The 25,073-nt window shown below is 38.0% G+C and overlaps 1 protein-coding gene across 18 annotated transcripts in view; it reads left to right on the forward strand.

Annotated features, from left to right (window-relative positions):
- The window catches only part of MCTP1 (multiple C2 and transmembrane domain containing 1), a 536,343-nt gene that overhangs the window by 177,320 nt on the left and 333,950 nt on the right, over nt 1-25,073 (forward strand). Inside the window, exons 1-2 of one of the 18 annotated variants that reach the window (XM_077864489.1) lie at nt 10,653-10,860; nt 19,308-19,399. The exons of 16 other annotated variants lie outside the window; for them this stretch is intronic. Coding sequence is in view for 1 of the 2 variants with exons in the window: in XM_077864484.1 (XP_077720610.1) it covers nt 10,804-10,860 (57 nt within the window). In the remaining variant the exon portion in view is untranslated. Of the gene's footprint in view, nt 1-10,629; nt 10,861-19,307; nt 19,400-25,073 lie in introns of those variants that run through there. One more of the 18 variants, XM_077864484.1, reaches the window with a different exon arrangement.

Consider the following 25,073-nt stretch of genomic DNA (forward strand, 5'->3'; position numbering starts at 1 on the left):
CCTGCCACATCACTCAGTTGGGGCCTAGAAGATCCAGTTTCAAAATGGTTTATTCAGACATCTATAATAAAGTTGGTGCTGCCCTTTGGCAAGGAGCCCACCTGGAGCAATAGACCTAGTTTTTGGTCTTCCTTATGGTGTGGTGGCTGGGTTCTAAGAGCAAGCCCTCAAGAGAACAGACAGATTGTGAACCGGTTTTGATGGCCTGTCTTCAGAAGTCACATAACATTATTTCTGCTATAATCATAATTCTGTTCAAGGAGAAGGAACCTCCCATCATCTCTTGATGGGAGGAATATCAGTCGCATTGCAAGAGTAGCGTGTGGAATAGGAAAGCCTTTTTCCCAGTTTTATCGAGGTATAATTGACAGATAGAAATTATATTCATGGTGTACAGTATGGCACTTTAATGTAGGTATACATTGTGAAGTGATTACCACAACCAACTTAATTAACCTCAGCGTTACCACTTTTTGTGTGCGGTGAGAACATTTAGGATATACTCTCTCAGCAGATTTCAACTATATTAACATAGTATGAACTATAGTCCCCATGCTACACATTAGATCCCCAGAACTTATTCACTCTGGGTAACTCTGACTCTGTATCCTTTAACCACCATCTCCCCACCTTCTCCACTCCCTACAACACCCAACCTTCAGTGATGGGACACAAGTAAACTGCTATAGACTTATCTGTTTAAAGTGGTGGTGGTCGGGAGGAAGCAGGAGGCACACAACAGTGGTCCACAGCAATCAAGGAATCCACCCAGGCTCATGCTGGCAGTTTCTTCATTAGGGTGTAGTCCTGCTCCTTGGAATTATCTTTTCTTGCTTGCTTTCACCCGATAGGCTCTTGGCTCTGCCTTTTGAGCCAGCCTTTATACTCCATTAAGGAAGATAAAGCTTTATTTGCAACTAAATAGCTTCCTCTCTCTGCCTGTTTATTGTCTGTAGTACTAGGTTTCCAAAGTCTACTTTTCATTAATCCAAGTTGATGGTTACTATTCCAGAACAATTCTCAAAACTTTGTGGGTCTCCTATGAGTCCACAAACAGGAGTATACTTTTTCACTACTTTTGGATCCCTTTTAGATACCTCAACATAACATCCTTATGATACATAGAAGCCCAGTTGTTTAATGGAGAGGATTTGTAAAGCATACTCTTAAGATTCTTAGATGGCCTTTATGCATCTAAAATGTTCTGAGAGACACTGCCTTAGATTCTTCTGAACTCTTAACAAAGAATTTTATAATTCAGCTCTGGATTGTTCTTTGCCTTAAAGCCATTTCTCAAGTTGAGAATTGTTTACTCTTTGGAGAGGCTGGGAATAAGAAACAAGTGTTTTTATTTTTGTTTTATTTTTAACCCAGTCTTCCAAGGACATAAGGAAGGAGGCACTAAAGAAAGTAGGTTTGTGGTGGGGAAGGAGCAAAGGAACAAGAGTATGGAGTTAGGGTGGCAATGATATTTTTATCATAAATATAATTTCAAACAAGCCCCGTTTGAGTATGGGCTATGTTGAGAATTTTGTAAGGTATAAGACTAGGAGGGAGTATTGGTAGGGGAGTAAACTATGTTGCTTACCAGATTATATAAATTGTGTTAAGCAAAGAAGGTTGGATTGTTTGGGAGAAGAGAGAGCTGAAAGAAATAAAAGATTGTAGGTATTTTTCTTTTTTGTTCAGTTCCAGTTTATGAGCTGGTTAAGTAGTATGCTCTATCCTCCAGGATGGTGGTCCCTGAAAGAGTTTATGAACTAAATCAAACCGAACAGACTTGTAGGGGAGTAAAACAGATCCAGGACTTAAAGAGACCATTTAAATTCAGAATGGAGCTAACTTTTTAGACCCTGGCTTGGAAGGCCTAAATTGGATTGTTTAATTAGTATAGAACCAATGAAGGCCTTTTCTCATTTATTTTTTTTTTTAAATTTTTATTTATTTATGATAGTCACACACACACAGAGAGAGAGAGAGAGAGAGGGAGACAGAGACACAGGCAGAGGGAGAAGCAGGCTCCATGCACCGGGAGCCCGATGTGGGATTCGATCCCGGGTCTCCAGGATCGCGCCCTGGGCCAAAGGCAAGCACCAAACCACTGCGCCACCCAGGGATCCTGCCTTTTCTCATTTAAATAGAAAAGTTCTCCTTGCATTTACAATATGAGTCAGAAGGTGTTATTTTTACCAAATCAATTCCAAAGTATTACTCTTAATAAAAGTCTATAATTTATGGATCTGAAAGTTTCATTTTAAATTGAATGGAAAGCTTGGTTTAAAGTAGGAGGTATCTAGAAATAACAAGTTTTGGCAAGGATGTGGAGAAAAGGGAGCCCTCATCCATTGTTGGTGGGAATGTGAGTTGGTACAACTACTATAAAAAATAGTATGGAGGTTCCTCAAAAAATTAAAAATGAAAATACCCTATGATCTAGTAATTTGACTTTTGAGTATTTACCTGAAGAAAACAGAAACATCAATTCAAAAAGATTTATACATTCCTATGTTTACTGCAGCATTATTTGAACAGCCAAGATATGGAATCAACCTAAGTACCCATTGATGGATGAATGGATAAGGAGATATGGTGTGTGTGTGTGTGTGTGTGTGTGTGTGTGTGTGTGTGTATATATGTATATACACACATTTATATATATATAATATATATTATATAATGAAGTATATATATATATAATACATATAATATATTATATGTATTATATATATAATATATATAATGAAGTATGAATATATATAATGAAGTATTATTCAGCCATAAAAAAAGACTGAAATCTTGTTATTTGTGACAACATAGACAGACTTAGAGGATATTGTGCTAAGTGAAGTAAATCAGAGAAAGACAATACTATATAATTTCACTTACATGTGGAATCTAAAAAACAAATAATAGTAACAAAAAATGTGGAAACAGACTCACATATATAGAGAATAAACGTGATTACCAGAGGGGAGGGGGTGGGGGGATGGACAAAATAGGTGAAGGGATTAAAGGGTACAGCTTTCTAGTTATAAAATAAATCATGAGGATATGAAAAGTGCAGGGTGAGAAATATAGTCAATAGAAATATAGTCAATAGTGTTATAGTGACATTGTATGTCATTAGCCTTATGGTGAGCACTGAGTGATATATAGAATTATCGAATCACTGTCTCTTACACACCTGAAACCAATATTGAAACCAATCTATTATATGTCAACTATGCCTTATATTAAAAATGGATCAATAAAATTGCTAAATTGGCAAAAATAGTAAATAGACAAACATGTATGTAAACGTGTGTATCTTGCCATGAAAGAGAAGTTATGGTCAGAGAGAAGAGTGTTGTAGAATAATATAGGATATATTCTTTTTGTGGTGTAAAAAGCATGCACCTATATCATATATATGATCCTATATTCTTGGTAAATGAAGAAATCACAAAATTTAGAGTGGTCAGCTTTGGGTAACAGGGAAGCAAGGTTGGAGGCTTTTAAACTGTGCTTAATACTGTTCAATACTGTTTTGAGTTTTTGGTTTTACAGAGTATGTATTTTTTAACAAAAATAAATATTAGGGGACACCTGGGTGACTCAGTGGTTGAGCATCTGACGTTGGCTCAGGGCGTGATCCCAGGTCCAGGGATCAAGTCCCACATTGGGCTTCCTGCGAGGAGCCTGCTTCTCCCTTTGCCTATGTCTCTGCCTTTCTCTCTGTGTCTCTCATGAACAAATAAATTAAAAAAAAAATTTTTATTAGTTAAAAAAAAAAAAATTAAAGTAGGGGTTCCCTGGGTGGCTCAGCAGTTTAGCGCCTGCCTTTGGCCCAGGGTGTGATCCTGGAATCCCAGGATGGAGTCCCATGTCGGGCTCTGGGCATGGAGCCTGCTTCTCCCTCTGCCTGTGTCTCTGCCTCTCTCTCTCTCTCTCTCTCTCTCTCTCATGAATGAATGAATAAAATCTTAAAAAGAAAAAGTAAAGTAGGAGATGTCCACATCGATTTCTTTATGCTCAAAGAACTTTTATTCTGACATTAAACTTGGTCTGTTTCTAAGACAAAATGTCTTTTAAATTAAATTCTGGAATATTTGCTTCATCTTAGATTTCTCAACCTTTATCTCCCACAATTTATAAATTCATAAATAAGTATCCTTTTATTCCCTCTATAGTAGTGAGGGAAAAAAAGATATAGAATTAAATTTGCTGCCCTTTTTGGCTGTATTTCCCAAGAATAATCAGACCTGGGCCTGTAAGTATGCTGTGCTGTTTACTTGGTCTGCAATTTTTAAATACAGAAGAATTGCAGTTTTTCTCTTCGGTATATAATAAAGAGAAATGATAAGACATAAGAGATGTCTTTCCCCTGTATTTCTGTCCATCCTCCCGGAAAACTGCACTTACAATAGCACTAAAATGAATATTTAAAATTGGAATCTTCTTCAGTTTTCTCTGGGGCAATCTGGTGGGAGTAGCATAGAGACAGAGCAAGGACACCTGAGCCCGACCTGCCAGCTGGATAATCTTGAGCAAGTTACTTAACTTCTCTCTGTTTAAGTTTCCTTTACAGAATTCGGATGTTTTAGTGCCCAGTTCATAAGTTTGTTATGAGGAAGTAATTAGCCAAAATCGGTCAAATAGTTAGAACAGTGCCTGGTGTGTAATAAGTGCAAAATGCATATTTGGAATTTAAAAACAAGTATAATAAAGTGTATAAACAAGTGTTTGAGGCTACAGGTACTCACCTCCACTCCACTACTTGTCAGCTGTGTAGGTGTGCTCAAGTGACTTATCTCATTAAGCCTCAGTTTCCTTTTTGTGAAATAGAATGATTGACAAAAGTAGTGCTGCCTGCCTCACAGTTTCTTAGGATTTTATGGGATGGTGTATGGCAAGCTCAGAGCACAGTGTCTGCTTCCTAGCACCAGTGAATGCAAACACATCTTTAAATTTCCATAAACTTTCTATTTAAAATTTTTTTTTTCTATTAAAAATTTTTTCCCTCCCCCCATTCCTCCCCCCTTTTTCCCCTATGAACTTTCTGTTCCTTTGTGTACATTGGGTTTTATCTTTAATTCTTCACACTTCTAGGTCAGTTTTAGATCTTCTTTTTTTTTTTTTTTTTTTTTAGATTTTATTTATTTATTCATGAGAGACACAGAGGCAGAGACATAGGCAAGAGGGAAAAGCGGCTCCCTATGGGGATCCTGATGCAGTCTTGATCCCAGGACCCCGGGATCAAGGAAGACACTCAACCACTGAGCCATTCAGGTGCCCCTACTTCTAGATCTTCTGAGAACCAGATAGGGATCCTTTAAAAGGCATGGCCACAAAAAAAAAAAAAAAAAAAAAAAAAAAAGGCATGGCCACAAGGACAGAATATAGGGGAAGGGAGGCTGAAAGATAAGTTATGTAATGTCCCCAGAGGCTCTGCAAGTGGACTTGTGCTAGGGATCTTGTGTTAGGGACTATCCGTGGTTGGGCTTGAAGTCTTGTGGGCCTAGAAACCACACTTGTCAGCAGTTCCAGAGCTCATCTGTCCCCCAGAGCTTTGCTCATATTAACGAAGCTCATACGACTAATGTACAGGATCAGAACGCCAGTGTTTCCATTTATAAGTGAAACTCCTCATCCTGACAGTTCATGCTCCCATCCAGCCTGTTTGTGCTTGTAGACAGGCCAGGCCACCTCTCTAACCAGGCTATCAGTTTATTAATTTGTAATGAGGACATAGCTACTGAGTTGCCCCTCAAGTCCCTCGGGTTTCCAGCAAGTTCTCCTGGAAGGCATGCCAACAGGATACCACATTCTATTCAGAAAGCAGCTTGAGGAGCATGGAATCATAAGGGCAGTTAATTCCTAGACTCAGATTTCATGGAATTAGAGGGGGAGATCCACAGGAGGAATGGATATGCCCCCCCATCCAGAGCACCCTTTCCCAGTGTTTGAACAGCCATTACCTTTGCTTGCTTCTGAGACTGCTTTGTATGTGTGTGTGTGTGTGTGTGTGTGTGTGTGTGTATATATATATATATATATTTTTTTTTTTTTTTTTTTTTTTTGGTCTGGACTCTGTCAATAGGCTCTGTTAATAGAGCTAGTATGCTCAGATTATTGCCATGCCTGAGGGTCTGAGATTGACTGTCCATGAGGCACAGCTGGTCTTCCCAAGCTTTTGTTTTTCTCTTATATAGTATGGAGGGTAAGATTTAGAAATCAGGAGTATTCACATAACCATCCAGAGCTCTAGCCTCTCTGGAAGAAGGCCTGGCCCTCCTGGACATCACATCAGTCCTCTGAGACTGAGCGGAAACTGTCCCCTTCGGACGAGGCTTGAGGTCTGCCCTTTATTCAGTCACTGTGCTTCCCCCCCCCCCATCCCTGGCCTTGATCTGCGTTACCTGCTGGTTCCACGCATGCCTCTAGGCGTACATTTGCTTCATTTTGACTATTAACGTTGCCTTCATTTAGCTATGCTCTGAATTACTGTAGTTTTCCTTTTCTCATTTAATTCTCAGACAGCAGTCTTATTTTCTCATTTCGGGATTCATTTCACTGTCACTCCCAAGTACTGAAACCACATTTTAGTTTGTAAGCCCTGTTGGGTTACAGTGATGTAAAACTCATAGCTTCAAGGAAGTGGGATACCCTTAATCATTCCTTAGGAAATACGGGATGCTGCAGGCCACCCTTTTGTCTTTCTAGCTTAACGGTCTTTTCTTCCTCCTGGGTGAAGAATATTAAGTACTCTCATATTCTGTACTTTTTTGTAAAGGCCATAGATATTACCTCCAAGGAGAGAAACAGAATGTGAACATTCGTATTTGCAAACAAAGTACATTTGGATGCCTAAACAAAATTTGTTCACCAGTGGATTTCTTCAAGGAACAAGAGTTTATTTCTAACTTTAGTGTTATAAATTATTAATAATCTGATACAAATAGATGCGCTACTTCCTAGGATTCCTAAGAACTATTGGGCTTTGTTTTTTTTTTAACTTTGTCTCTAATGAATGGAGGCGGTATCATTATGTGATCAAATCACTAACTGTAAAAATGAAATTTTCCAAGGAAGCATCTTTTTCAAACAAATAGCCCAGCTTTTAATTGCTATTAGTCTTCTAACTGTATTAGAATTAATTTACATGTGATCCGATTGGGAAAATAGAAATATCAGGTCTAGTTCTTGCTATATCTCTCTGGTCCATACTACCTCAAATATGACCACTTTATGTATTGATTGATCTTTGGGGTACAATGTGATAGCATATTCTCTTCTCTCTGTTTTGGAAAGACCTTATATATATCTCTTACAGTAACATTTACTCCATGTTATTTAAACTACTATTAAATAATGAATTAGCACAGTTTCCAGAACACCGTTACTTCTTCATTTCATCATCATCATCATTTGCTTACAAGTTTTTTTCTCACTTAGACTGTATATCTCTTGGTTATGTGGTACTTCTTCTTGTGTATGCTTTCTAACACAACACAGGCACCCAGCAGATGCTCCATAAATGCTGAACTGAAGTGCCCATTAGAATTAGGAGTTCTTCTAAGTTCCCCTTTAGATATGCAATCTGATACTATTGCTGGGAATGCTTCAGGAGTAATGACTGAGGAACACTTACTAGTCTCCATATTTCTGACCCAAGAAATAGAGATAAATAACTGAAAAAAGTAGACTTTTAAATTTAAAAAATCATATATTTAAAAGTAATAAATATCAAAAGATGGAAGGAGAGAAGAGCACTTTCCTATTTGCTACAGTGTTTTAAAAATAATAATAGGGTAGTCCACTTAGAGTGAGAATAATATAGTAAAATATAGGCTTATAAAATATCAAATTGTGATTCTGTTTTAAAAATAACATGTTCTTTTCAAATTTTCTACAGAATATGTGAATTTATTTTTGTAAGATTTATGAAATGGATAACACACTGAGCGAAAAGATTGGATCACTTCCTTATTTCAAACCTCCTTCCCAGATATAATGACTTGTCCAAAATTGGTGCATAATCCATCCAGATTCCTTTCTGTGAATTTGCATGTAAAAATCTATATTCCCATAACTGAGATAATGTACATCTCTGGAATGTGTCATTTCTATTTAATATTTTTTAGGGAGTCTTACAGGGTGGTGGATCTAGATAGCCTGGTTCTTTTTAATAACTTCATAATATTCCTTAGTATGGCGAACCCATTGTTTATTTAACCCTTCTGCTGTTCATGGCCCATTGCAAAGTTTCCATTTTTTCACTATGAAAAACAATTCTGCAGTGAATGTTCTAGTGCATTCATCACTATAACAGGAGCAAATGTGACTTAATGGAGTGGCCAGATCTAGGAACCACAATAGCATCAGGAATCTGCCCTTCACATCTTTGACTTTGTTTTTCTCTTGATTGGCTTCATTTTTAGACAACTCACCTCATGTAGTAGCACATATGTCAACCAGCAGTTCTAGGTTTATGATCTGTAAACTGAACAACCTCTTTCATATTATCTGCAAAAGTAGAGTGTTGACTGTCACTGTACCAGCTTGGGTTATGTGCCCATCCTTGACCCTATCACTGTAACTCTGTAGATAGTATACACTAGTTGGTCATGCCTGGGTCACATGCCCACTTCTGGGGCCTGGTCAGCATTATCCAAACAGTACCTATTGGGATGGAGGGATGGATGGGTGACTTGTCAAATGAAAATCAGAATGATGACATCAGAAGGAGGAGGCACATATGCCAGTCAGGCAAATATATCAATGTCTCCTACAAATGTCTTATAATGTTTTATGTTTTCATGAGTAGGAGATGAATAGGCATCCTAATGGTGTACAGGTTTATCTTATAAGGACCCAAAGTATTCATATAAGTATGTTTCCAAGTATTTACTAGAATAATGAAACAAATACTATTGTATATGAAAATAAAGCATGTTATAGACTGAAGATCATTAACATTACGAGAAAGATGTAATTTTTCCAATTCAGGAAAAGTCTTAATATATTTGCTGTGAAAGTTCAGTGATATGATAGGTTATATCTTTTATATGATAAATACCTTGTCTTAGAACACCTTTTTAAATATTGTATTATTTGCCGAATATTAGCCTAAATTCTATATTTTGTTTATTTATTTACTAAATAGTGTTTATTAAATACCACTATATACTCAGCACCATGCCAGAGGCTGGGGATAAAATATTGACTACAAGATCTCTGCCCTCAGATTTCTTACATTATTGTTAGGGACCACAGACCATAAATAAGTAAATGAACAAATAAAGGAGAAAATTCCAGGTTGTGATGCACTATGAAGGAAATGAAAAGGATCATGAGATGGAAAATAATTGGGGAAAGTTAGCTAAGGTGTAAGGGCAGACCTTTCTAAAGAGAGAATGTTTGAACTGCAAATTGAGGATGAAAAGTGAATCCCAAACTCCAGACCTATACTGCAGATACAGTAGCCACTAGCCACATATGGCAATTGAGCACTCGATGATAGCTACTTTGAATTAAAATGTGCTATAAATGTAAAACGTACATCGGATCCCTAAGAGTAGCGTACATCAGATCCCTAAGAGTAGTACAAAAATTATAAGATAATTAATAATTTTTATGTCAGTTATGCAATGAAATTGTAATATTTTAGATACATTGGGGTAAGCATTATTAAAACTAATTTTGCGTATTTCTCTTTTTTAATGTGACTACATTAAAGAGTTTAAAATTACCCATGTGTCTTACCTTATATGTCTATTGAACAGTCCTAGTCTATGTGGTTTCAATTTGCTATAAATGACACGCTTTCTCATCTTTTTGTCCTTGATCATGCCAATGGCAATTGAATTTATGTAGTAGATTTTCTCCAAGGATCAAGTCTGTAATATTCATTGACTGAGGTGTATAAATATAATAATTCAATGTGTGATCAAGCTTAACACAGCTCAGAGTTAAGAGGCAGTGGGTGGCGGAGAAAGCAAAGAAAATTGCCACATTTACTAAAGGAGTTGTGTCATTAGTCATGTTCCTTTAGAAATGTTCACGAAACAGATAAAGGAGGGCTCTGAATTGGAGAGGTAGGCAGAGCAAGCATCACCAGGTAATGACAGCGTGGGACAGGATTTCTGTGGGAATCAGCAACAGCAAACCACAAAGATCTATTTCCATACCCTACTTCGTGAAGGAGATTCTGTTGTGTTGTGTAGAACTGCCATTTCTTGCACATTGAGATAAGAGTTTGGGTCTACACAGTGTTGATGAACCACAGGGAATGCTAGTGACTTTAGCGTGCCTCTTTCAGGGCGATGCCAGCAAGTCGACACACATTTAATAACTTGATGTTGATTCACTGCAGAGAGAAAGCAGAAGAGTTTTCTCTGTGCCACCTTGTTCTCCTTTCCATCTGTGGCTTGTGCCACAGGGAAGAGGTGATTATTTTAAAAACACACGTTTGATTTTAATGGGTGCAGTGTTTACATTTGAGTTTACAAACTGGTTCGAACCCCCAAATGTGATGTTTGTTATGTAATCTAACAGTTTTGGGAGGGGGAACACCCCGACTGGTGTGAGAGAGAGTTGAGTCATATCCTGTGAATGTGAAGCTACGGTATTTAAGCATCACGGGTTCCTCTTACTTTCATTCTAAGTGGCTGCAGTTCAGAGCAGCAAGTGCTCTGTGAAGAGGCTGTTACTAGCCCTTGGAGGTGAACAGCCTCTCTTGAAAGGATTCAGGGAAGAAAGCCAAGTCTGAATATGCAGTTTGCTCACTGGGATGAAAGATGTTTTGTTTATTTCTAATCAACGATGCTAGACACCTGCAAGCTCAAAAGTGCCTGCAATTTGCCATTTGTTTATAATAAGGTAAGTTCCATATTTTGGTTTGCTCATTGCATTGGCACAGCCTAGAATGAACGTGGCAGTTTTCATATGATTATGCTTCAGAAAATGCCTCCTCACAGGTATTTGAAGGTGGCATTTGAGATTCTAACGCAAGTCATTTTAAACTTACAGTACAATCCATTTGTGAGATACTTAATTGAATAGATTGATAGTTCCTTTATAATAGTTTTTTTTTTAATAAAAAAAAATGCAATACCTGAGAAGCGGAAACGTTCTAGTAATTTTATAACATTTTAGTTTTTCTTTTCTTTTTAAGAATTAAATAGTACCAGCTTCTTTTTTTCCCCCCTTTCTGCTGCTCTTTGATCTTGATTAAAGGTGAAACATCCATAAAATTCATATGATTATGCTTGGATCTTACTCTAAATAACCATAGCTTGACAACTGTATTTCTCCACTGAAATAGAAAGTGGTATTAATAATTATTAGGAAGTTGCAAGTTGAAACGTAATGAAAGTCTCTTTCATATTTGGCTTTCTATATAAGTGAAAGGCTACCATATTCATAAACTTCTAATTGCTGTAAGCTTTAAAATGCGCATGAGTTTATCACAAACCCACTTCCTCAGTTGTTCTTAGAGACACTCATAAACTGTATGGATAGGAAAATCTGTGGATAGAAAAGTGAATGAGGGATCTGTTTTTCCATGCTTTAAGCTTGCTGCTGACAGGTTGGGGTGAATAACAGGAATGCTGTCTTGGTTTTTTTTTTTGATTAGAGAAATGACATCAAATCAGATCTAATGTTGGTGTCTGGTGTCACATAATTTTGGACACTCATATTTAAGGACTATGAATTCTTTTGAGGTAGAAAAGGTTAATTTGATTTTGAGAGCTGTAGCTGTGAATTGGTAAAATTAATGAATCGAGGGCTTTTTGTATGCTTTGTGACACTTGGCATTAGAATACTTTCTTCTTGATTGACCCACTGTCATGCTTATAGATTGTTTCATTTCTATTCAAAATTATATTCATTACAAAATCACTTGATTCTAACTACAACGTGGAAATTACTTTTCATTAGGTATATATTGAATAATTCATGTTTTCACAAAGGTCAGGGGGTCAGTCAACTGTTGGAAGGCATGTAGTTTTCCACTTGTTTGAAGGGGAAATGAAAATTAGTTCAACTTCCAGGGGCGCCTGGGTGGCTCAGTTGGTTAAGTGTCTGCCTTCTGCTCAGGTCATGATCCTGGGGTCCTGGGGCAGAGCCCTGTGTCCTGGGGCTCACTGCTTGCAGGGAGCCTGCTTCTCCCTCTCCCTCTGTCAATCTCCCCACCCTCACTCATGCTCTCTCTCTTTCAAATAAATAAATACAATCTTAAATAAATAAATAAAATTAGCCCAACTTCCAAACATATATGAAGGCAGTATTCCAAATTGAGAAAATAAAGAACTTTCGGGAAAATGACTTAACAGTGTGAGAGCCTTTGGGAACTTGCATAGTGAAAAGGCACATATCCCAAAAGATTAAAATCCAAGATATTATAAATAGAATATTCTGATGCCAAATGTGTATCAGACTCTGCTTTTTTGCCTGGGCAGAAAGGGAGCTCTATTCTGGTTCGTTAAGGGTTCGGCTTGAGAATTTTTCCTTATATCATATGTGAATTACTAAATGTCAATAGAAAGGATAGAACACATCTACATCAAGACAAAAACATATGTTCTTATACTTTGTTTCAGATTCTTAAATATGGATTACAATAGCCATATGAGCTGTTGTTATGAATTAAAACTCAAACTGACAAAATTTTGTGAAATTAAGTCTTTACATTCTGCTCTGTTTCAAATATGGACTTTTTATTTATGACATTGGATAGCTAGCTGGTAATTATGTGGTGAGATAATTGAGGCACCTTGTTTCCCCTCCTTCCTTGCTGCGGTCCCCATTCTTTGGCTATATTCCGTACACTTCCAGAAAGGGTATAGGAAAGCATGGGGAGAGGGAAGGAAAAAGAGCAGAAACACGTAGTATACTATTTCTATCTTTCACCTCTCAATCAAAATGGTTTTGACAAGGAAAGAGGTCAAATAGAATAGCTAAAATGAGTCTATCAATAACCTGTGGATCTTAGTTATTCAGGAAATCCCTTGACCTCTGAGATGAAGAATAATTGGGAGCTTGGTTGAGAAAACCCTTTTGGCCTTACAGGATTGCTTGCAAGGATCAAATTTTATCTGTATTTTATTAACTGTAAAGTGTGACACATATTTTTGAGAACTTCTTTCTTTGTCTTCCTATATAGTAAAGGAGCTGACAAGGCATCAGAGCTACTCAGGATTCCACTCTGGATTCAGAATATTTCTTTTCAGTAATAAAAGGCTCCCTTTTCTGCTCTTTGTAAACTATTTTACTAGTTAATTTCCAGCTTATATAAAAATGTTTTACAGGAATGAGCTCCAAAAATAAAACCCCCAAACCCAATTTTACCTAAGTCCTGGTACTCCTTTAAAATTTCCTCAAGGAAACCCATCCTCACTCAAAAGATATTTATCAAGTGGCAACTAAATTTAATTTTCAACCTAAAAGCAGCGTGACGTCCTCAGCTGGGGACTGCAGCAGCAGAAGCACATAGTATGACATTTTTTCTTTGTTTTTAAAGATTTTTTGTTTAGGTAAGGCTTTGACAGGTTTGAAAAAAAAATTTATGGAGTATTCATTCTGACTCCTGAAAATGAAATCTTTCTGGAAGATGCTTTAGGTTCTACTATCTCTAATAAATCCTATTGGATATCAAAAGTAGCCCACTTGCTGGTAAAAAGAAGAGCAATGCTAACTCCTCCACCTACTTCTGAAAATCAGTTTTGAGGATCAAATGAGACTGTGCGCATGCGATTCCTTGTAAACTCCATAGAGCTTAAAAGTAACACTATCACAACATAAGATATACAAAATTGTGTATTTGGAAGAGAACTTAATGTCATCTCACAAATTCTCAATTCACCAAGAAGGGAATTAAGATCCACAAGAGTTAAAAAGGTGCCTTGCTTCACTCAAGCTAGTATCTGAGCCAAGACCAAAACCTGGGTCTTTCTATCTGCTTAGTTACCTAGAGATTGATCAGAAGACTAGCCATTTCTTGACTTGCACTAATAGGGTTTTTAAAAAATATGTATTTTTTAATATTGATAAACATCTTTATTGAAAACTATATCCTTGGAGAATATCTTGCAGAAGACATATGACCTTGGGTATAGGTTTTGTGGGCTGAGGATTCTCTGTTGGATCTAGTTTAATGGAGCATGAATTTTTGGAATGATTATCAGACCATAACATCTGACTCTTGCAATCTCTTAGCTTTTGCCACAGAGTGTCCAAATCTTGTACTCGTAAAGGTACATATGCATAATGGATATGGGTAGATTTTGCAGCTTTTAAAATTGTAGGTAGTATGGGAGATTATTTTGACATGTTTGTTGAGAGTAGTGAGCAAAAAGATATTCTCCAGATGCTTACCCTTAAAAAGAGATTAGGGAAATTTAAATAGCCAATAAACTTGCAACCATTTTTGTTAGAATTGATCTATTTTATATTTATGAAACTCTTGTCTTTATCAGGGACATGACATGAGAGAAAGATGACTTTTCAAGTTACTAATGTTAATGACCTATATCTTACTATACCCATGAAGACAATGAGCTTATAAAGAAAATTTTTCTTTAACCTCTTAATATTAAGATTAAAAGACAGGTTAATTAAAAAATGCATTGGTAGTATTAATAAAAGTAATTTTTTACTCCAGAGAATCAAAAGATGATCATTTATTTTTAAAAAATGTAACGCTTATGAAAGTTATATGCTACCCGTATATCCTATACTCCAATTTCTAGCTTCAGTAATAAGTGGTATTTTTTATCATGCTATCTTATTAACAGATCCTAGCCCTGCTTGGAATAAAGTTCACTGCTTACTTTGATTCCTAGAACTGTATGAATATGCTATATAACCATCGGGAGGTAAAGAAAAACAGATGAGATAATGAAGTAAGGGTCTTTAAAAACTAAAAATGCAAGGTGATAATGTGCTGTTTAAGGGACAGAGCCTCAGCACTAGGCTTGTAGTAGCAGGAATCAATACTTCTTTGTTAATATTGACCCTTCCTGTGGTTTTGGAGGTAACAGTCTTGTTTTGATTTTGTTTCTCTGTCTACAAAGTTCAGGAAATTTCACATTAGAGCCAGACAATCATCCCACATATCCTATAGGTGCTTGGTAAATATTGATTAATGGTCCTGTGAACATCAAGGTGGGTGAAGCACTTTGAACTCATTTGAAAAGCTTATCAGTGTGCCATTTAGTATAACTATCAAGATTTGTAAAAACATTCCCTTGAGAGAAGCCCAAGAAAGCTTTGGAGATTCTTTGTTGAGTTTTAATTCCATATTAATTTTGTAAAGATACTCAAATTAGTCACTTGATCTTCCTTTACTTGAGTCATTTCAGTAGTAGAATGGGATTAGTGATATTTATTCATGACAATTTATAGCATCCCCAAAAGTAACAAATCAAGTTCCAAATCCCTCACTGTACAAATGTTTTTGTCCAAGATGAAAATAACAGTAATGTCTAACATTTAACTCTAATAAACTAACATTTAACATTTAACATCTAACATTTAACATTTAACTATATAATAGCTTTTTATGAACTAAATTAATTTCTTAAAACTGTCTTATGAAATTTGGGCACTATTATTATTCTCATTTGAAAGATGGAGAAACTGAAGTATTTAGAAATTAAGTGACTCATCCCTGACATGATACAAATGGTTATAGAATGACTAGCATTGAACCAAGGCAGTCAGATTTCAGAGCTGCGTTACGTGACTACATTTTATGCTACCTCCAGTTAGAATCCCTTAATCCCAGTGATAGGAAGTTTTAAAGTGCGACAGAGAGGCAAAGAAATCTTTTTAATGTTAATGCATTTAATCATTTCAAGGACTCCAACATTCTCATTCTTAATGAAATCCAGGCCTTTATGAGCTAGAAATATATTAAATTAACTCAGGAATTCATATAAGATGAGACTAATAACAATGCAAAATGTGTCTGGAATGAGCAAACATAATGAATGGTGAGTTCTCCTACATGATCCTAGTCTTTGGCAATATGAAAAGATTTCCTTCTTTTGAGACAGTTTTCAATGTACACTTAATCAACTTATACAGTCCCAGAAAAGCTTGTGGAAATTTTTGTGTTTTGAGGGAAGATTAATGTTCTATCTCCTTTTCTCTGTACACTCCCTAAGCATTTCCTTATGAAAGGTATTATTTGGGGAAAGAACACATTAAATGAATAGTAGAAGTTTAGGTCTATTGTACAACTGGGTGCATTTTGATCTGCTTTCTCCAGAGACTCCACAAGTTATGCTTGGAATTCTTGGGTAATTTTCAAACCTTCATGTGTCTTCAGGTTTTGTATACAAGGACTTTCTTCACAAATTGTGTACCCTTAGTTTAGCATGATGACTAATACATGGTAGACTCTCAGTAAGGCTTTCTGGCAAGTTGAATGGATGGATGGATGGATGGATGGATGGATGGTAGGGATGTACTGGGACTTCTCCAGATCTGCTCTGAGTCATGACTCATGTAGCTGAGACTGGATTGGGACCAGACTCTCTCTGAGCATGTGGGTACAAAGGAATGAAGTATAAGGTGTGAAAGAGTTTAGCTCAATTAATCTCATATTTCATCATCTGATAATTTTCAGTGTGAAACTAATAGAGCCAGAAGTCATTTCTTGCCACAAGTTTTCCCACTGTTTTGTATTGGAGTTTCTTTAATAACACATAGGAAGCATCATTGCTTTACTCTCTTGATTCAAAACCTAAATGTATGCAGATATACATTATAATTTATATGCATTATACATATGCAGAGAGAGATTAGGTAAAATCAAAAGATCAAAATAATTTGAATACCTAAATGAATGGGAATTATCAAAGTGTGACTTTTAGGATTTATTATGAAAAATAAAATGCAAAACAAACAATTGAGACAATTAAAGAGAAAGGGATTTTTAAAAATCATTTTAAATGCTTTTTTTATAAAAATATCTATTTCTTTCAATCTTAGAAGAGAAGCCTTGTTTTTTTCCACAAAATTTCATTGGAGAGCTCAAACTAAAAAGTCTGGGAACCAAAATTTATTTGGTATCAACCAGTCATTGTGAGGGATGGTTTCCAAAATGAGGATAGTGACTAAAGAGTTAGGTTAGGGAATGCTGCAGATTTCAAAAGAGGGTATTAAGGTGGTTATTGTTTCAAATTTTCCAAGGGGGAAAAACACAGAGAAAACTATCCTGTAAAAACATTTGATCAAACACAAAATATAAAGTTTTAGACAATAGGAGCAACTCTATTGGGAAAATTGCACATTTGGCCTTGGCCCAAAGGAATGATTAAAAATGAAACATGCACACACACACAAAGAAAAAATCCCAATTAGTACACACACACACACACACACACACACACACACAAATAATTGGCTGGCCTTTCTTTTTCCTGGTCCTAAACACAACAGCATATGTTCACTATTTGAGGAAACTCTATTCCTTGGTGAACAGGTGCCTTGTGTTATTTGAAGTGCAATTGTTTCCTATGGGTCGCTGTTTCTCGTGGTGATTTTCCTACCTTGGAAATAGCATGCTTCAAGTCAAAAATCAGTGGAAAGCATTACCCTGGCCACAGCAGACCTGAATTCTATACTGTACAGTCTGGGCTTTAGTTTTAACATCCCTCAAATAAAGGATTCATCCTCTATGCCTCATTTGTTTCCCAAAGAGTGGGAATTATTTTTGGGTAGGATTCTTTTCTTTCTTTTTCATTTTCAAATCAGTGGTTGCTTTTTATTTTCAACTCAGTTCTGAAACAATTACTTCCACGTTTATCTAGCCAAAGTGGCTGAAAAATTTCTGCTAAATTCAAGCCTAGAGTTTGAGAAATGTTCATACTATAAATAGATATGTGGGGGGGACAGATGAATGAATTAATGCCTCATGGCAAATGTATACTCCAAGTGTGTAAATTGCTACAAAAATCATGAATACAGCAGACATAAGAAGACTGTAGCTTTATTACCTCTTTTAAATATTTGATAAACTACACGAAATATTAATGTTCAGAAGTTTTTGAAAAGTACACTGCAACCCAGAAGTATGCAGATTTTTACCGGGAAGCCACTGATGTCGACAGGAATATGACTTATAGTTATTTTTAGGAGAAGGTATTAAAGTGATCATTGTTTCAAACTTTCCAAGGAGAAAAGAACAGAAAATTTTCCTGTACAAACACTTGATCATACACAACCTTTAGGGTCAAAATATGTAAGTTTTAGACAATGGAAACAAATTTATTGGAAAAGCAGTCCTGTTCTTTGGCTCTTATGTGACAGGTGCTTTACAACAAAGGGCAGAGTCCCCATTTGGATGTTTTTTTTTTTTTAACATATCAGACACTAAGTTATTTTTTTTTTCAGGAATCAACTAAGGTCTGCTGCATAACAATACTTTCCTCATCATATCTTGAATTCTTTCTCACTGTGTCTATTATTTTTGTATGTTTTCATAAAAGATTACTATTATATTTTACTATTCTAATTATATTTTTTTAAACAGCACATAAGGAGAAAATTAAAACTAAGCATCAGTTTTATTCAAAAAGTATAGGTCAGTGAGCCAAAGTGTACCACCTATAAAATTCCCACGATTTCTCTATCTGAGCAAAAACGTCATTTATGTTCATAAAATTTTGTAATTGAAAGTGCCTTAGAGATCATCTAGCTCAACTGTCTCTTTTTGCAAATGAAAAATATTATGGCACAGGCAAAGTAAATGACTTTTCCAAGGTTATATCTACATCCAGCTCCCGACAGAGCCCAGCTGGGCATGGGGTTCCTAACATGCAACTCTGCGATCTTTTTACTGCATGAGTCAATGAGAGCATCACGACCCGAATTTAGTCTTCAAATAGTACATTGGGTTTGCACTTCAAATTAAAATGCTAGTTGTGCACAGCATAAATCAATTTAAATTTGGCCTAATTTCTTTTTGACTATTAAGCAATTTTTTTTGCCATATTTTTTGGAAGGGTATATTTTAACCACAGAGTCTATAACAGAAGCTTTTCCTGACACCTGAGAGTTTATCTTGACTCTCTTGGCACTGCAGATGCACTTGTAATGACGGGGATAGGTTCACATGAAACCACTTTTGCACATCTAAGTTGTACTTTTACACACCTCCAGTGTTCCAGATCTTCAAAATGAATGCCTACATCAAACTGACAACTTCATAAATGCAAATTGTTTTCATAAACAACATATTTATTTTAATCATTTTACCAAATAAGTGGCCACAATTACTAAGAACTGTTCTAATAACTACACTTTTGTCCTTTAAGTGAATAATGCACTGGAAGTGCCAGCCTCACTGCCTCTCCCTTGGTGGCGGCTGGGGAGCCGAGCGCCACACCCAGGCATCAGCACTCAGGTGGTAAGCACATCTCCAGGTGGGAGGCCCCTTTAGGAAATGGCTCAGATGCAGGCCATGCCAGGTAATGTGCTCTGCCCTCTTCTTTTTGGATAAGAAACAGAACAATCATGTCTCATTTGGCTTCTCATTTGCAACTGCAGTGAGGAATGAGGAAGGCAGATTTTTTTCCAGAGTATTCTTTGGAATGCTAGTTCTATGAAAATGACAGTCTGTAATCAAATAATTTTGGGAAATGTGAAATATTGTGTTCTCCTTTTGCATATTCACACTGGAGGCAAAAGACAGGCACTTTAAAAGCTTTAAAAGGGGGATTTGTTCAATATGCTCTTACCTGATATTTCTCAAATAAGCCTATTCTCAAAAATATTACCTACTCCTATCGTGGAACACTCTTGAGAAACACAGATGAAATATTCCCCTTGGTGACTGAAAGTCCTAAAGGGAAGGTAGATTGGGACAATGAATTTACTGTTCCCTTGGGGTCTCTGTCCCTACAAATCCATGTGAGCTCCCTATTGAGTATAACTAGTGTTTAAACAGCAATACTGCATAATAGTCTCTGCATGTGTGTATACATATGTACACATATTACTGTTTTTTAAAGCAAAGTGTTTACTTTATGAGTGATTTAAGGAATTTTTAAGAGTAATTTGACTTTTACCTCATTGAATAATGTCAGAACCATCTAAAATACTGTATTTCTGAACTGGTTTTTTCAAGAAACAATGGAAGCTCAAGGTGGGAGTGATGAAACTCTGAAGCAGGAGGTGGGTTAGATTTCACAGAACAATTCCTTAAGCTGGATCTAGAAGGATGTGTTGTCATTTTCCAGGTGGTAAGAGCACAGGCACAGAGGCATGGCTCAACATACCAATTTAGGAAGCTGGTTTAAAAAGACAAAAAACAGTATTTTTGGAGTCTAAGGTTGATAGAGGGGAATGGCTGATGAGGCATGTCAAAGCAAGTCAGCTCATAAAGGTCTTTCAATGCCACACTGCAGAGCTTGGCCTTCAGCTTATAGGGCAGTTCTTTTTCAACTGGATGGTGCACCAGATTCGCCAGGAATCTGAAAAAAAAAAAACTGTATGTACCCAGGTCCTATGCCCAAATGATTCTTATTGATGAAATTATGGGTAGAGTTTAAGAATGTAAATCTGGAAAAAACACTCAAGTGATTGCAGTGTTCACCCCAAGGTAAGAAAACTCGAGGCACCAAAAAAGTATCTTGAGGGAATTGGAATTGGAATTATGAAGCTTTGAGAGGGATGATTTAAAAGTCAGGAAAACCCATTTGGAGGCTTTTACATCAGTCTAGGCAAAATACAACTAGGGAAACAAAGGCAGTAATATGGGAGTGGAATAGAGAGTATGGGTGTCCCAGATTGGGTGTAGATTTGCTCTGTCTGGTGTTTGGTGGCTGGCCATAAGGGTGAGTGAGAAGAAGTGTCCAGGTTTCTGACTTGATGAGACCAACAGTCATGGCAGGAAACACTGAGCCCTGGTTCATTCATTACTCCTCCTCTTCAGCCTCTCACTTTGCTACCTTGTATCATGTCTAGAGTGCTCCCAATTCACTGCCCTGGCTGCTTCTTCCATAACTTTGCAATCTGATGTTCTGTGCCACTTAGCACCTCCCTGTTGAGAAAACACCAGAGAGAGACCCTGATCTACTGGCAGAGCTGTCCTAGGACCAAGAGGCCACTTGGAGAAACCTTCTGAGTAGAATAATCATTTGGGGAGACAGAGGTGAATGAAGGATATTTGTTGGAGAACTCACGGAATATGTGCACTGTGAATGTAGCCAGGGCTGCCTTCAGCCACTTCCCCCCTTTCTACTTGGTGAGGTTGAGGAGGTGGGGCAGTTGGGAGGTATTAGAGCATAATAATGACAAAGTACACCCATGAATGGCCCTCAGTTCTGAGTCAAAGGCTCTCAACCACACCTGAGCAGCAGAGGAAAGTCAAGCCATGAGTCTGGATAAAGAGAAAACGGATGAGGTGAGGAAGCTGAGATTCTGCTGAACAACCAAAACTCCTAAAAATAACTTTGGCAAGCTCTACGGTGCCGGTTGGTCCTTCTCTGCCAAGGCTAGGAGAGAATTAAGAGGCCCCCTGGTGTGGGGTCTGGGGAACTCCTTGAAGAGGATGTTGGCCCAGCTGTACAGCAGGATTGGATGTGATCAGAGAAGGCCTTTGTGAGCTGTGGTGTGACCCGGTTGGCGGGGAGTAGTGTGACAAGCTATTCCGAGGAGGCAGAAAGGGCACAGGGAACAAGCCTTGAGAAAGAGTCTCTCAGTACAACCCATGAAAACAGGTGGAGCTAGAAGACCTGGGTTCAAATCCAGACCCCACCACATATGATGTGACCTTGAGAACATTATTTGGCATCTCTGGGCTTCAGTCTCCTGCTCCTAAAAAGACAAATAACTAGCTCCTTCCCTGGAGCTAGTTAACATAGGTCGGGTGTGGAGTCAAATGTGTACCCCCTGGTGCTGCCAGTATTTCCACCTCATCAGTGCCCAGGCCCTTTCAAATTCTTATACTGCAAGCATATTCTCATTTAGTGGTCTGTGGAGCAATCAGTTCATATGAGACAGTCTTGGGCAAAAATTGAAAAAACCTATACCCTGAAGGGTAAATTCGACAGTAGAGTGATTGATGGGACTCTTGTTCACAAGCTCTTGTTTATATATTCTCAGCCTTTGGATAATTTGTTTTGTTCAGGATGTATCCAACTAGGGTTAGGAAGGTAGGATTTAATGTATTGCAGAACTGACCAAATGCTTCTTGATACTGATTTTACCCGAACATAAGAGCAACTTGACAAACTCTGTTCTATGTGTGGAGAGGGGAATGGAGTCCTTTGGTGCCTCCAGAACCATATGCTGTATCAATATGCCAGCCCTCCCCGAGGGTCCCCCATACCTGCACACACAGAAGAGAACTGTGATGAATAGTCTCACATTAGTGTCTCTGAGAAAATCCAATAATAAAGAAGCCTGTATGTCAGTTAAACACATTTACTCTAAAGGAAGGCTTATTTTTCTCATGGACCTATCGAAATCTCTCTTAACAGTTTTCCTAACAGAAATGGGGTAAACAAGTACAAGTAGACGGACTTTCACACGTGCATATTTCTATTCTTTTTTCTTGGAAATCCAGTGGAGAACTAAAATACTAAAATTCATCTCTCGTATCATTGCCAGATTTTTAGTAAAAACCTAGTCATTGCTTAAATTTTAAATTTTATTTAGGACAATCTCATTTACATGATGATGAATTTTATGCTTAAATTTTAAATTTTATTTAGGACAATCTGATTTACATGATGATGAATTTTAGATTTTTCAACCTGATTATTCTTTTAGATACATCAGTCTGTGCAGTGGCCACAAATCCATAGAGTGAGACTTGGGACCCACAAGGGCCTCTAGAGCACACACGCAATTCGTGAACGCTTCAGTGCATTCCTTTCCATGTGTTCAGAGGTGCAAAAATATTTTCTGAGAGCCCGTATGCCAGAAACTGTGGGGACACAGTTAGCAGATAAAATGAAACAATGTATGCTAACAAGGAGCTTTAATCACTCTCATGAATATCAAATTATAAGCTGTACTGAGTGACATTAGATGAAGGAGAAGATAATAGAGAGTATAATAGGGAAAGTTAATTTAGATAATGGGCTCAGGGAAGTCTACTCTGAGAAAGTGACTTTTAAGCTGAGACTAGTGATATGTAGAATTAATTTTGGTTTCCCCATCATGTGAAAGTTTGTGAGGATTAGGGAAAACCTCTGTAAAGCACCCAGCATGGTATTTGGCGCCAACGTGATTCAGAAGATTCAGGATTCTGTTTCCTGACCTATGAATGCAGAGCAGACAGTGCCGTGGAGCCCTGGGCTGGGCTGCCTCTGCTGCCTCAGCTTTGGCTTTGGTGAATGGTTGGTAAACCTTAGGTTTTCTGTGGAGCCATATGACCCCACAGCCTTTCTGGCCCGTACTTTCACTGGCATGCTCTGTGTGTGTGAAGTTCCTCACAAACCTGCTTTGTTCAACATTTCTATGCAGAGTCGAGCACCCTTCCCTCCCTTACTCTGTGTTCCAGTCCATTCGACTTGTTTCTGATTCCTTGCCTCCTGTCCTTGGAAGTGGGCCTATCTCCTGCAACCCCAACCCTATGGAACTTCCCTGAACCAAGACAGTACCGTCTTCCCAGTGAGAGATGTATGTTCCCCTCCATCCCCTCAAAGCACCTGAACCAGGCCGCACCCCTCCAATGCAGTCCATCGTTCAGATCAGAATGAGCTTTATTTGCCCCTTAGACTTTGTGGTACCTACTTGTGCATCACTCCTGCGTGGGGGTGGGGGACCTAATGCTACATGAATCCACATGCTGCGTGAAGCCACATGCTCTTGATGGCCCTGCCTTAAACATAGCCGGAATCTTGTGCAATTGGTAAGGACCCAGAGTGTTGCTTCCAGGCCATGACAATCCAGGGCAACTCCCACCGCAGAGGAACCAGTAGCAGGAATGGGTTGGATCACCACACTGGGCTTCCCTGGGGAGAATGAACCCATCACCTACAGTGGGCTGGAAATGGGTTCGGTTCTGGATTAGTGGTCAGAGTATCCCAGGGAAATTACGAAGCAGCCAGAGTCACTGTGGATGCTGTGGGATTTGGAGCTCCCTGTAGGTATTCCCTGGTCTGTGCTGTAGGATTGGAATACGCCCGCCACAGAGCGTGACCTCCTGACCACCGCAGGCTTTGTGGTCAGGAGGCATCAGCGAGCAGGGGTACCTCCATCGGGTTGTTCCAGCACCATCCCCTCCTCAGGGAAGAAGCAGAGCTGGGATTCGGGGTGTCATGAGCACAGAGCTGGCTCTTGACTGCAGCCTAGTAGACCTTTTATGGATCTGGTGTTGGCAGATGTGCAAGAAGAGAATTTAGGTGCCAATCAGACAGTGTCTTGACATGGGTGTGAAAATGACAAACGCCACCACAAAGAACGGGAAGACAGTTCTCTCCAGTCTTTGTGGTTTCTGGGGTTCTATCATGGAAGATAGAACGCAAAGCCAGTGAAAACTATGATCTGCAATGTTGGTGCATAAAAATGCTCAGATTCGGTGGACTTTAAATGATTTTATGGTCAATTTCTGTTATAGCTATTGCCGTCCACTGACCTATCAAGGATATAGCAGAGCTCTTGCTGTTGCATGAATACCTTCCATCACATCACCCCTCTCTTTCTGAGCAATCCCAGTGGGCGATGAAATAGGACACATTTGAGAGAAAATAGGTGACTATACAAAAGACAAGTGCATTTCTTTGGCTGTCAAAATTAGCTATGAAAATTAAGATTGAGAACATCTGTTTTAATTATGTATGTAGCACAGATTGTTCTGTTGTTTCACAGTTTCTCTCAGGGGGGAAAAAAAAGAAAAAAGAAAAGTTACCTGCTAGTCTCTCACGGCCTCCTAAGTCTCATTTGCTTTTAGCTGGAAAATGCTACTATTGAGATTAAATCATGTTCTGACATGCAAATATTATGTAAAATTTTTATACTTCTTGTTGCAGAGCCTGCGTGGTAAGATCGGACAGGACACACAAAAAACAGTCAACATAAATTTCTGCATAGGAATGACTGCCAAAGGACGGTAGCTCGGTGTTTAATTA

The sequence above is a fragment of the Canis aureus genome, chromosome 2, assembly GCF_053574225.1.
Source record: "Canis aureus isolate CA01 chromosome 2, VMU_Caureus_v.1.0, whole genome shotgun sequence".
In the NCBI taxonomy this organism is placed as follows: Eukaryota; Metazoa; Chordata; class Mammalia; order Carnivora; family Canidae; genus Canis; species Canis aureus.